The following is a 12,436-nucleotide window of genomic DNA, read 5'->3' as shown; positions in this document are numbered from 1 at the left end:
CTTGGATATCTCCCCGAATTCCCTTCTTATTAATTTCTCTCACTCTCTGTCACACACAGAAAAAAAAGCAAGACAAATACTGTAGGTGGAGAGAGACAGGAAGAAAAAAAAAATCTGTATTGTGACATAAATATTGTTATTTTAAAATCAGCCCAGTTTCCACTCCGCCCTTCCGCTTAAAGCAGAGGTAAAGATGTTGTGGAGGGCTACCCCACATAATCACAGTTTAGTCATCATTTTTGGTAATGCTGGTGTTTGCTTCATCGCTGTCTGGAGGTTATGAGAGGTTAGGGTAATTATTCAACTCTTCAGTCTGGGAGCACCTCACTGCTTTGAGTCATGAATTAGAGAGCTTACGTGTTTACGCAACGTGCTGATGAAGTGGTTGTTCCACGGGGTTTAAGCAGAGAGAATTAAAGATAAGAGCTCTCACTCTTTCACTATTTCGCAGTCCTGCAAACGTCATGCATGCTTTGGAGATAGGACTGGCGATGCGTAGGCAATGCGAGACTAGGGTAATTGGTGTCAGCGTAAAAGGTGTCTTACTTCTGCAGATATGTTTTGTTCAAACGTTTAATAATTAGTTGTTTTTCATTCTTTTAAAATGTGGGGTGGGAAATTACAAATGAACCAAAAATTTAAATGTTAATCTTTTTTACAATTAGTTTTGTGTTAATAGAGTTCCATAACAGAATGCAGGCTGTATATTGCAGCTTTAAAAAAAAAGATATTGCAGCTTTTTTTTTAAATAGAGGGGAAAAAAAGGGAAAAAAAGTATGCAGTTATGGCCCTAATGAAAATGGCATTATTGGTTGGATTAGGCCTACATCATTTAGACACCACTTATAAGCTTTTAAGATTTTTAATGAATAGTCAAAAAACTCTAGTCAGGCTAAAATAAGTTGCAGTGCTCAATAAATGCAGGCCACGTCGTATATTAATTCCGATGTTTGTTGTAGGACAGCGTCGTATGGGAAGTAGGCCAGTTTCATTTTTAGTATTGAGTGAAACATCCTTCTCATACACGATCTTTGTTTTAAGTCCCCTCTTCTCCTGACTGCACGGGCCGGCCGACCGCGACCGCCACGCTTCACAAGCCGGACAGCGTTTAGTTCTGCGGGCCGTTACAAATGACAGTCATCGGACGACAGCGTAATAACGACCAGTCTGAGCGATACAATGGAAACGCAAGCCAGATTACTATCTGCGATTCTTTTTGACAAGCACAGGCAGGTAGAAGTTGCTCTAAACCGCAGTGTCTTGGCGTGGAAGGAAACTGAGAGGAGCAGAAAAGGAACTTCTGGCATCAGTAACAGCGCTGAAACAGGTAAGTCACCCTGCAGAAGTGAATGAGTTTAATAGCTTGTCATAATTCCACGCAAAGCAGCTTTTGGTTTATGTCTCAACACGTGAGGAATAGGCCCATATGACCGCATAAAACTACATATTTAAACAAAATAAATCAAATCATTAACCTTTAAAAGGAAAATATATTTTTTGAAACTCATGATAACAAATCTTCAGTTGTATTTAAGCCTATATATCCCTCCAGTAAATCATTTGCCTTTATGGCAACAAAAAACAAAGAAGTCTGGAGCAGCTGTCTTCCCACTCTGCACTCCTTATCAGGATCATACACATGTTGAGGGAGTAACACTCACGTCTGACTGTAGTGGGGTCTGTGCCCTGACAAGAGCAGGTCACACGCGTGGGTTTTCAGTCAGAGATAATTAGAAGGCTCTTTCTTACAAGCAGACATTACAAGGGGTTGACTGTTATCTAATATGTCCCCCAGGAAGGAGTTCACTCACTCTTTCTCATTCATGAAAAGGGCTTTCATGGCTGTAAACCAAAATATCTTTTTAGGGCCCCACAAGAACGCTCTTAAGGGTCTTGTTTTCTGATTGGTGTATTTCAAAACTCTACGTTTTGAGGCAGAAAGAGGTGGAATTTTCTTCAAACATTACATATTAAGTCAACTTTACTCACAATAAATAAATACAAAAAAAATTTAAATAAAAAAAGTGGACAACCGTATTTCTGCACTTCATAGGCCTACATTATTTTTTTTCTAACTGAATACTCCAAATCAGGAGTTGGTTGCTGTCTATAGATTAAAACTAGCCTAGTTACTGTTTACTAAGTAGTGAAAATGTACGCATCTATAAATTAAAACAGTTCGCACCACGCAAAGTAGTTCTTCTGTAGACCAGAGATTAGATGTTACTTTGTTTACAACCACTGCCAGGTGTAACTGTTGCCTAGCCAACTGACAAAATTAACGTCAAGCTAGCTTGCTAATGCCCGTTTGGAGTGAAGAGTAAAAGAGGTAAAATATGGAATGTGGTTGGCACATCTGTCCTAACACTTCATCAAAGTTATGTTAAAGAGCAAGACTTAAAGTAAATTTTACAAAAAAAGAACACACTATAGAAACAAGCCAATGAAGTCAGACCAAAGAACTGTTGCTAACGTTAGCATAATTGACACAACTCCAACTCATTCTAACATGAACATGAGCATTAATAAAACACGGAAAGACATTTCTCTTTGTATGGATATATAAATAAAACAATGCATACATTTACAAAGGTTTGTGAAAAGTAATGATGTATTGTAGTGAATGTGACATACGTAACATACTGAATTCACCTAGGTTGTTAAGTATGGTTCCACACACTGTTGATTATAGTCACTTCATGTAATGATGACTGTTCGGGGATCACGGCACCTTTAAATGTTGGCCATGCGTGATGACGTGGGACTCTATGGGGTTTGTTGCCGGACAGACATTTATTTGTGTGCTCCACATGAGAAATTGCATTTTGTTACAATTTCCACCGTATCACTTGGTTACCTACATTTGTTATTTATGGAAGTTATGTTCCAGCTTGTGACTCTATTTACGTAGGTGATTGCAACTAATTTACACATAACTAAAGTCGTATCTAGCTAAAACATTTAAGTTTTAATAGTGCAACCCAATTTAGTAAATCCCTCATCTAAAACTTGCTCATGGTTACTAAGAACATAGGAAGGACTTTATACACACGCACTGGGTTAATGGTCTGCACCTTAAATTCTGCTTACTGTAACTGTGGTTGTAAACCAGAGCTACGAATGTTGTCCTTTTGCATTACACAACTTTCACTTAATCCAAACGTCCTTATAACCTTCTGAGGCTAATGTTTGTTCATCTAGAGGAGTTCCCTGGTCTGCAATTACTGTACCATGGAGTGGAGGTATTACAGCTGGCACTGCACACTTCAGTTTAAACCTGGCCATTGACCTTCCTCAAAGTGGTATCAAGCGCCCTATAATAACCTGACATAAAGACTTCCATTTATTGAGTCAATGTTCAACAGGGCTACAACAAAATTTCCCCCAGTGATTGCTGTGACAAGAGCAGGTCTGTTCACACTGGAGTTAGGTATCAAATAAGGCGACTTTGCCGATAATACATATCCATTGAGTCAAACATTAAACAGCATAGTCACATTCTTTATGAGAAAATCAAAGGACTTTAAGTGCTGAAGCAAGCTAAACTGGCATTATATTTATATTTTTATATATGTAATTTTTGAGTGGAGTGGAGCTGTCATTAGTAGTCTAGTTTATCAGCAGTTATGGTAAAGAAGTGGCTGCAATTTTCCTCTAACGTCTTTGCACCTACCCAAACAAAAGTTGCTCTATTTCTGGACTCCACGTGTTTCATGGGCTGCTCCTTCTCTGTGTGTTAACCTACATTTGAAGCTTTAAAACGTTGCACCTGTCTAAGACTGGTGAAATGTCCTTAAGTTATTTGCTCTGGAGCATGCAGGGTTTGTTAGGTGTGTTGAGACGCCAGCATCTTACCAGCAAGGTCACAGGTTCAGTGCCAACAAAAGCAGAAATAATGCAATTGAATCAGAAATTAAGGAATAGGATGGATTCTTTTTCTTCGTCACATACCAACATCTTTTTCCAGGTTAGTTTATCGTAAATGAAATAGATTTGACAAAACAAGCAGGGATATTAGGAGAAATATTATAGATAGAAAGTAGTGCTGTCAAACAATTAAAATATTTAATCACATTAATGTCATAGTAAACTCACATTTAATCGCACATTTTTATCTATTCTTAATGTCCCTTGATTTCAATTTGTCCCATTATTTTCTCATTTTAATGTTCTTATCAACTTGGAAAAGTGGATCGGCTTGCTTTGTGCAATTTTTTTTAAATTTAAAACAACATTGGCATATAGCCTACTGTAGTGTTCACTTTCACACGTAACATTCTCACTTGGAGCAAATAATCTCTCACACAATGTAACACTGTCCATCAATAAAAAGGTGAAATAATATTTTGACTGGGGGGGGGAATTGGCATCAGCTGTGTGCGTGGCCATCCAGTGGTAATTCAGACTGGACGTGCTGCGATGGTAGCTCAGTTCACATCCACAAAACCCACATCTCACTTTGGTCTTGCCAATGGAAACCATTTGGCAACTTTTAAAAAGTAAACTTTCCATTCAGAATCTTTCTGGCATCCATTTCGACGTCTCGTGCTCGCCATCCACTCAAAACGTAACGTTACTACTCTTTGGTCGGCTTGCAAGCCCAAACAAGTGTGTGCGGCCTGCCTGTTTTGTTTCCATTCTAGCTAGATCCGGTTTGGTGTTGTAGTTTTTCTAATGTTGCTAGTTGTTGCAACAGCATGTGAAAAAACTGCAACGTTTGCTAGGCCAAAAAGAACGTTAATCTCGCGATAAAGAAATTAGCGCTGTTAAAATGGGTTTGCAATAACGCCGTTGATAACGCGTTTAACTGACAGCACTAGTGGAAAGAGACATTCAAATTTAACATTTTCTTTCAAATAACATTAAGATGTGAATAACAATCTAGGAATCATCTCAGCACTCAGAAAGACAGAAAAAATGAATCCCAGCTCATACCAGAAAATCATGCAGCATGATTAAAAAAAAATACCAGGTTGTATTTTCAGCTTGTATCAGCTTGTATTTTTTGCCCAAGAGTTCTATTTTCCCCTTCAAATCAAATGGACACACAAGTGCCTGACATGTCCAGAGGAATTAATATGAGCGGTGAATATCACTCTGGTCTTGATGCTTATGTTTAGACAACATTAGTGGATTTTACCTTTTGACATTTAAGTAGATTTGGTCGAATCAGAGCACCCGTCAGCCATATGTGTGTACCAGAGAACAAGCCGGGAATGTTTTGTTTGCACACAGATTTGCTACACACTAACACAATGTAATCACTGAGGTGACATGGCCTCTGAGCCTTGAGTAAATCCTATGTCCACATAATGCCTGAGTCACTCTTATATACAATGCATGCTCCCATCTTGGAGGACAATCTTGATCAAATCATGGCATATGGGCCCCTGCATAGCGCTATATATATATATATATATATATATATATATATATATATATATATATATAAGTTTACTCCTCGACAAAGCGGGCTAAAGTTTGACTCCAACCTGTGGCCCTTTATCAGGCCCTCTAAGCCTGAATAGCTCCTTTGGCCAGGAGGGGGTTTAGATATTTTCTTTCCCATAAGGCAGAGCTGGATACAGATCCAACCCGTTACAGTCAGGGATTCACTTCTAGCAATACAGGAAGGTTTGAAAATCAGAATGAAATAGTGTATCAGCATCATAGATTTTTCTCTGTAATAAAATCCCATAGCAAAATCCACATATGACAAGTGAAGGAGCAAAACAAAGCTACATGATTTTGTCCATCAGTCACTCAAGTACAGTCCACTTTGTGAGACTGTACTTCTACCTAAACGCAAATATCAGCATGCTCACAATGACAATGTTAACTTGGTTATGCGTTTTACGGTAGCTGGTATAATATTACCACTGTCACCATCTTAGTTTAACTTGTTAGCATTCTAATATTAGCAGCATTAACCACAAAGTACAGCTGAGGCTGATGGGGAATGTCATTCGTTTTGCAAGTATGCAGTCTTAAACCAAAGTATTGGGCAAATTGAAATTTTAATCTGATGATGACGCCAGATGAAGTTAAGTAGGCCTAAGTATTTACAATTACTGGAAGAGACATACATGTTTGAGAATGTAAAAGTAATACATCCGCAAATGTCCACCTCATGTTGTCAGAGCAAAAGTCAGGGGACCTGGGATTCATCATCTGGAGACCATGAATGTCTGTACAAAATATGACGGCAATTTATCAATAACATGTAGAGCTACTTCACTGGATTCTGACCTTTTTGTGACACCAGTTGAAAAGTTCAACAAAGAAGATCAACAAAGTCATAAGGCCCCAGTTTCTGGGGACCATGAGTATCTGTACCAAATGTCATGGCAATCCATCCAACAGCTCCTCAGATATTCATCTAAAAAAAACCATCAACCTTATGGTGGCACTGGAGGAAACGTCAGGGGATCACAACTTCTGGGGATTACGTCTACACAAAATGTTATGGCAATTTATCCAATATTTGCTGAGATATTTCAGTCCGGCCTAAAGTGGTGGACAAACTGATCGGTATTTCCATCCCTACAGCCATGCTGCTGGTGTGGCTAAAATCCAAATGCAGCCTATGCAAATTGAGATCCAGAGCATTTTTGGTACAGAAAAACAAGGTTACAAAAAGTAAGTTTGCATTTCATACTGAAAATAATGACTTTTGGCATATGTAGAACTCTAACCAGTATCATTGCACCCGTTCTCCTGTTATACCTTCCACCTTTGCTGTCCTTTCTTCTCCATCTGTTTGCCTAAGCCTTGGCTTAACAAACCCATTGTGCCTCGGAGAAATCCACATGTCTTGTTTGACAGCTCACTGCCATGTGTACCCAGGCACATCTTTGCTTTGTAATCTAAAGCGGATGCTCAATGCACAGCCCTGTCTGTACAATGAGAGACGGCTGCAGAGGGAGGTAGAGAGATGCAGAGAAGTAAACACTGCCAGGAAACAGCTGCAGTTTGGGTAAACTGTAGTTTATACTGCATTACTGGCAGCAATACAGCCCATTGCATTACATTTAATGTATTTATTTACCTGTGGCTTGGATAGGAGGAAAAAAAAAGGGCCTCTAAAGATAATTACAAAATAAATAAATGTTCTGGATATGTGTTGTGTGGTTGACTGACTAAATGCTATCCTGTCCACAGTAGGGCATCCACCTTTCTTGATAATAATTCATATTCTTTGATATATTGCTCTTGAACACACTGAAACATATGTAGCTGATATCCAACATGGAGCTAAACATCCTTAAATATTAGATTGCATCAACCAACAACACAAACCATTTTTATCAGTTTCATACCCTCCGTTAAATTGATGTTCCTCTCTTGCACCCATGCTGCATGCCTCTAGGAATGCAATATGTACAAGCAAAACAGGAATGACATAGAAACTGCATAAATAGTGTGGGGACACCCACGGTAAGCAAGCATTTCCTTAAGCTTGCGCCGGCTTGTCCTCTAACGCATTGTCAGTGCCAAACCTCAGTAACAATAAAGGGATTACTACTGATCCACTGTGTAAAGGGAGGGGTGCAGAGAACAGCAGCAGAATATGAATATGATGACAGCTTGTTGTTGTCAGAGGACTAAAAGGAGGTGAGGCCAGGTTCTGTGCTGTCACAGATATTGTATACACAAGCAGACAAACACAAAATCGTGTGTGTGCACACACATGAATGCATAGGATTTATTGTGTTAAGATCAGTCCCTGTAATATCATCTCCAAATCTGTCATAGACTTCCTCATTTTGGGCTGATGAAAGAATGTTTACTTCCAACACCTTCCAACACATCAAGGGAGTGACGTTATGTTAAAGGAATCGTTCTGGGAACGGTTATTGTGTGACTTTGGTGAATCCAAACTATTCCTTTAAAACTCCCAAAGTCAGACAATAACACCAACAAACTAACCAATTGAGGCAGCTGTGGACCAGCAACTATGTGTACTGCAAAGTAAAATTAGTGTTTTTGAAAAAAGAGTCTAATGGCTTTGAAGAGAGCATAGATGGATATAACGGCTTCAGTTCCTTGTCTGATAGGCTGTCTGATGGCATGTAATATAGTGAAAATATTCAGAATATAGTAAACACTTAAAGTGACTATATGTAACTTTTGAAATGTTTCTAAAACTAATTTTCCATTGGATGATCAGAAATGACGTATAACAGCAAATGAGACTTGCAGTGGAAAGATTAACATTTCAGATGTTTTTTTATTAAAGCCTCTGCACGGGTCAGTTTTTTCCCACAACGTCACAGAATGATTTACACCAGGTAAACGGCACGACAGTAACACATTCTGACAGGTCACAGATTTCTTCGTAACACCGGAAAAGCCTCCGTTATTGTGTCCAGCCAGGTAAAAGCTAGCAGGAGATTTCTTCATAGAGGCCTAATTCTATTATTATTTTATTTAAGAAGTTATCTGCTGTAGTTATGGCTGTTACTGGGGCGGGATCATCACAAGAAAGAAGGAAATTAAACAAAGATCAACTAAAAGCCAAAAGGGAAAGTGAAAGACAACGGGCAAGAAACGAGTCAATCTCGGTCAGGCTCTCAACAGATGGAGATAATTACGGGATTTTAAATGATTCAAAACAGACCCAAATTGGCCCTCAGGTATGTAATCTGTCTAATTAATTCATAAAATAACAATGCGAGATGTGGTTGTAGTCAGTAGCTGACATTAAAGTACGTCCTCATCCATTTAGCGTGGACGCTTTATTCTTTTCAGTCCGTGTTTGTGTTGGCCTAGTATGTTCTTTTCCCTCTTCCCCCTGTACTTATTTAAGCGTCCGTGGGTTTCATGAAAGGCACTTTATTAATATAAGTTATTACTAAGTTGGTTGGTTCAACAAACTCTTAATGCTTTGGCTCGTGGCACAGTGACAGTGATAACTTTGTTACCCGCTTTAGATCACAGTACATCCAAAGTAGGCTAAGTTATCTTATGCAACACTTGAAATGCAGCAATGCATCTGTAACGTATCCTCTTATTGTAAATAAATGATTTTCTGTCTGAGCAAAATATTCATCACAGCTATGACCTCAGCGTAACACTAACTCTGTAATATACAGTGGGCAATAAAGCATCGTAAAGAAAAGTCCTTTATGAAAGCAGGCGGCGTCAGCGGGGGGGGGCGGTGACAAAAAGCCGCAGTCAAGTCGGACAGTTTCCAGCCGTTTCCGAGTGAACCAGGAAGTCACACAAACCGGTCTGATTCCAATTTAATAAAATGTTATCAAACACACATCAGCTTGTACGCAGTCTCCAGTTGTCTTCATTATGACAGAGTAGCTGTCTCGCCGAGTGCTCCTCTCCGTCTTGATCTGTCTTAGGACAGCTTAAGGTAGTTGGAACCGGCTCTGAGACCACTCGGCCTAATTTTCCAACAAGTCTTCTTGCTGTCTGAAGATTCGGTCCCTCCAAATCCTTCTATTTGCCACATCTTCCAGCTGTGCAAAATAATCCATTATGCGTCATTACGCATTGGGATAGCGTGCCTTTTAAATCTATCCATTTCATTCCATCTAAAAAGCAACAGCTGTTGGAATTGATCTAATTGTTAAGTTCTGCACAAATATCTTGTAATTCGTAAAACTTTATTTCAAATTGTGCTTTTCAAAAAGGTTAAAACATGCTTTACCATACAATTTGAACACAATTTAAACATTTAAAAACACAAATTAAACAAACAAAAGCCATAAAAATAAACACTGTATAAAACATTGATACTGTATATGATAACCATATAAAAAAACTGTGTGCTCCGCCACACCGAGGTATCGAAAACAGCATCAGTGTAAACATCATTCCTCCTTTTTAACATACTAGTTAGGAGAATAAATTCCATAAAATGCCAATATACATAACTACAGAAAATTTGAGTTTTTGTTTTGCAAATACGTCATATTTGGTATTAGGAGAGTATCTTGTTTTATTTAGTTTGTTTTCCACTGCAGATCGATAAAACAGGTTTGTTTAGCCTATTAATTGTAAGAATTGGTTTGGGAATTCTTCATATTTTTAATGAGAGGCAATATTTTGATTTGTTTTACATAATGGTCTCCGCTTCACACAGTTTCACTTGTTTCCTCCATCCGCCGTGGGTGTCGCCGTTTCTCCTTTCACGCCTGGGCCAGAGTGTCTGTGGTGGACCGCACATTTTCCCGTCAAGTTTGCTTTTTATAAATCCCGATGCTTGCATAGAGAGCGGCATACATCTTCTTTTGTGCATACGTAAGGTTTATAAATGAGGCCCATGGTCACACCAGCATTTAAAAGGGCAAACGTTCTTTCATTGGAAAAGCTGTGATCAGAGAGTTGCATTTAACTGATCTCCTAAGCTGCATTACATTAACTGAAGCATCCTCTTTTTTCAATCGTAATATGATGCAATTTTTGCCAAGACCAGTGCTTCTCCATCCTTGTCGAGTACTGCTGGATTTTTAGCCCTCTCTGTAGTCAAAGGGCCACTTAAACTAATTTTAAACTTTACGCCTATGTGCTTCTCATAATGACATACTTAAACCACTACAAAAGCCAGTGCTCTCTATGTTTTGGCTTTGAGAGAGCCAGGGCTCTCTCAAATCCTTCATGTTGCATTTAGTTGGAATGATAGAACAGAGTGTTATTTACTGTATAATTGTACCTATAGGCCTCTGAGAGGGAATAATACATCCTTGTTTAAATTGGTCACAGCCTGTAAAAAGTGTCTTTTTAAAGAGTTGCAAGCCAAAAAAGGTTTAGAGCCACTAATGCATATTATCATAAGAAATACAAGTTCACAGATTGTGTAAAAATCTGCAAACTGGTCCTGGCCCTTTAACAGATTACAACAGTGCATCACATGTGTTAATCCATCTCATGTGGTTAGAATGGAAACCAGTAGCCCCCTGGGACCTGAGGACCTGGATGTGTCTGGCTCTGGAGAGAAAGGCACTAACAATGCCAGAGTTGGAGATTATATTCACACTCTGGGCACAGCAACGCACTGCAATTGCCAGAATTTGAGTTCCATTCGCTGTCTTGCACATTGATAGTCGCACCTGCCAGCGCTGGGGAATCATTCTCTACTGTATGCTGCTCCTTGTTCTCATCCCATGTGATCGTCACTTTGAAGTTTACATTTTTTTTCCATGGCAGTCAAAAAGAACCTCTCATGTGCACAACCGGATGGCTTAACTAAAACTTCCCAGGTTGCGTTGTTGTTTTTGACATTTTGGGAAATACACAAGCATCAAACCTAGTTCTGTCCAAAACTAACATTAACCTACCAGCACCTACAGTCGGGTTCATAAATATTGGGACATCAACACAATTCTAATCTTTTTGGCTCTATAAATCACCACAATGGATTTGAAATGAAACAAAGAATACAGATGTGCTTTAACTGCAGACTTTCAGTTTTAATTTGAGGGTATTTACATCCAAATCAGGTGAACGGTGTAGGAATTACAACAATTTGTATATATTCCTCCTACTTTTTAAGGGACCAAAAGTAATGGGACAATTAGCTGCTCAGCTGTTCCATGGCCAGGTGTGTTATTCCCTCATTATCCCATTTACAAGGAGCAGATACTTTTGTCTAGAGTGCATTTCAAGTGTGCTATTTGCATTTGGGATCTGTTGCTGTCAACTCTCAATATAAGATCCAAAGAGGTGTCACTATCAGTGAAGCAAGCCATCATTAGGCTGAAAAATGAAAACAAACTCATCAGAGATATAGCGAAAACATTAGGTGTGGCCAAATCAACTGTTTGGAACATTCTTAAAAAGAAAGAACGCAGCGGTGAGAAAACACCCTTCACAACAGTTGGCCAGATCAAGAACACTCTCCAGGAGGTAGGTGTATGTCTGTCAAAGTCAACAATCAAGATAAGACTTCACCAGAGTGAATACAGAGGGTTCACCACAAGATGGAAACCATTGGTGAGCCTCAAAAACAGGAAGGCCAGATTAGAGTTTGCCAAACAACATCTAAAAAAAACCTTCACAGATCTGGAACATCATCCTATGGACAGATGAGACAAAGATCAACTTGTACAAGAGTGATGGGAAGAGAAGAGTATGGAGAAGGAAAGGAACTGCTCATCATCCAAAGCATACCACCTCGTCAGTGAAGCATGGTGGTGGTAGTGTCATTGCGTGGGCATGTATGGCTGCCAGTGGAACTGCTTCTGCATTTATTGATGAGGTTACTGCTGACAAATGCATCAGGATGAATTCTAAAGTGTTTCAGGCAATATTATCTGCTCATATTCAGCTAAATGCTTCAGAACTCATTCACAGTGCAGATGGACAATGACCCAAAGCATACTGCGAAAGCAACCAAAGAGTTTTTTTAAGGGAAAGCAGTGGAATGTTATGAAATGGCCAAGTCAATCACCTGACCTGAATCCGATTGAGCATGCATTTC

General features: G+C 39.2%; 1 protein-coding gene across 1 annotated transcript in view; it reads left to right on the top strand.

Moving 5' to 3' along the window:
* Nucleotides 1–1,047: 1,047 nt before the first annotated feature.
* cerk (ceramide kinase) overlaps nt 1,048–12,436 on the top strand; it is a gene marked incomplete in the record, with an annotated part of 57,936 nt that continues 46,547 nt past the window's right edge. Inside the window, 1 exon segment of the mRNA XM_032505327.1 lies at nt 1,048–1,327. Coding sequence (XP_032361218.1) covers nt 1,180–1,327 — 148 coding nt within the window.

This window comes from Etheostoma spectabile, chromosome 23 (genome assembly GCF_008692095.1).
Source record: "Etheostoma spectabile isolate EspeVRDwgs_2016 chromosome 23, UIUC_Espe_1.0, whole genome shotgun sequence".
NCBI lineage: Eukaryota > Metazoa > Chordata > Actinopteri > Perciformes > Percidae > Etheostoma > Etheostoma spectabile.
This window is presented reverse-complemented; position numbering and strand designations above follow the sequence as displayed.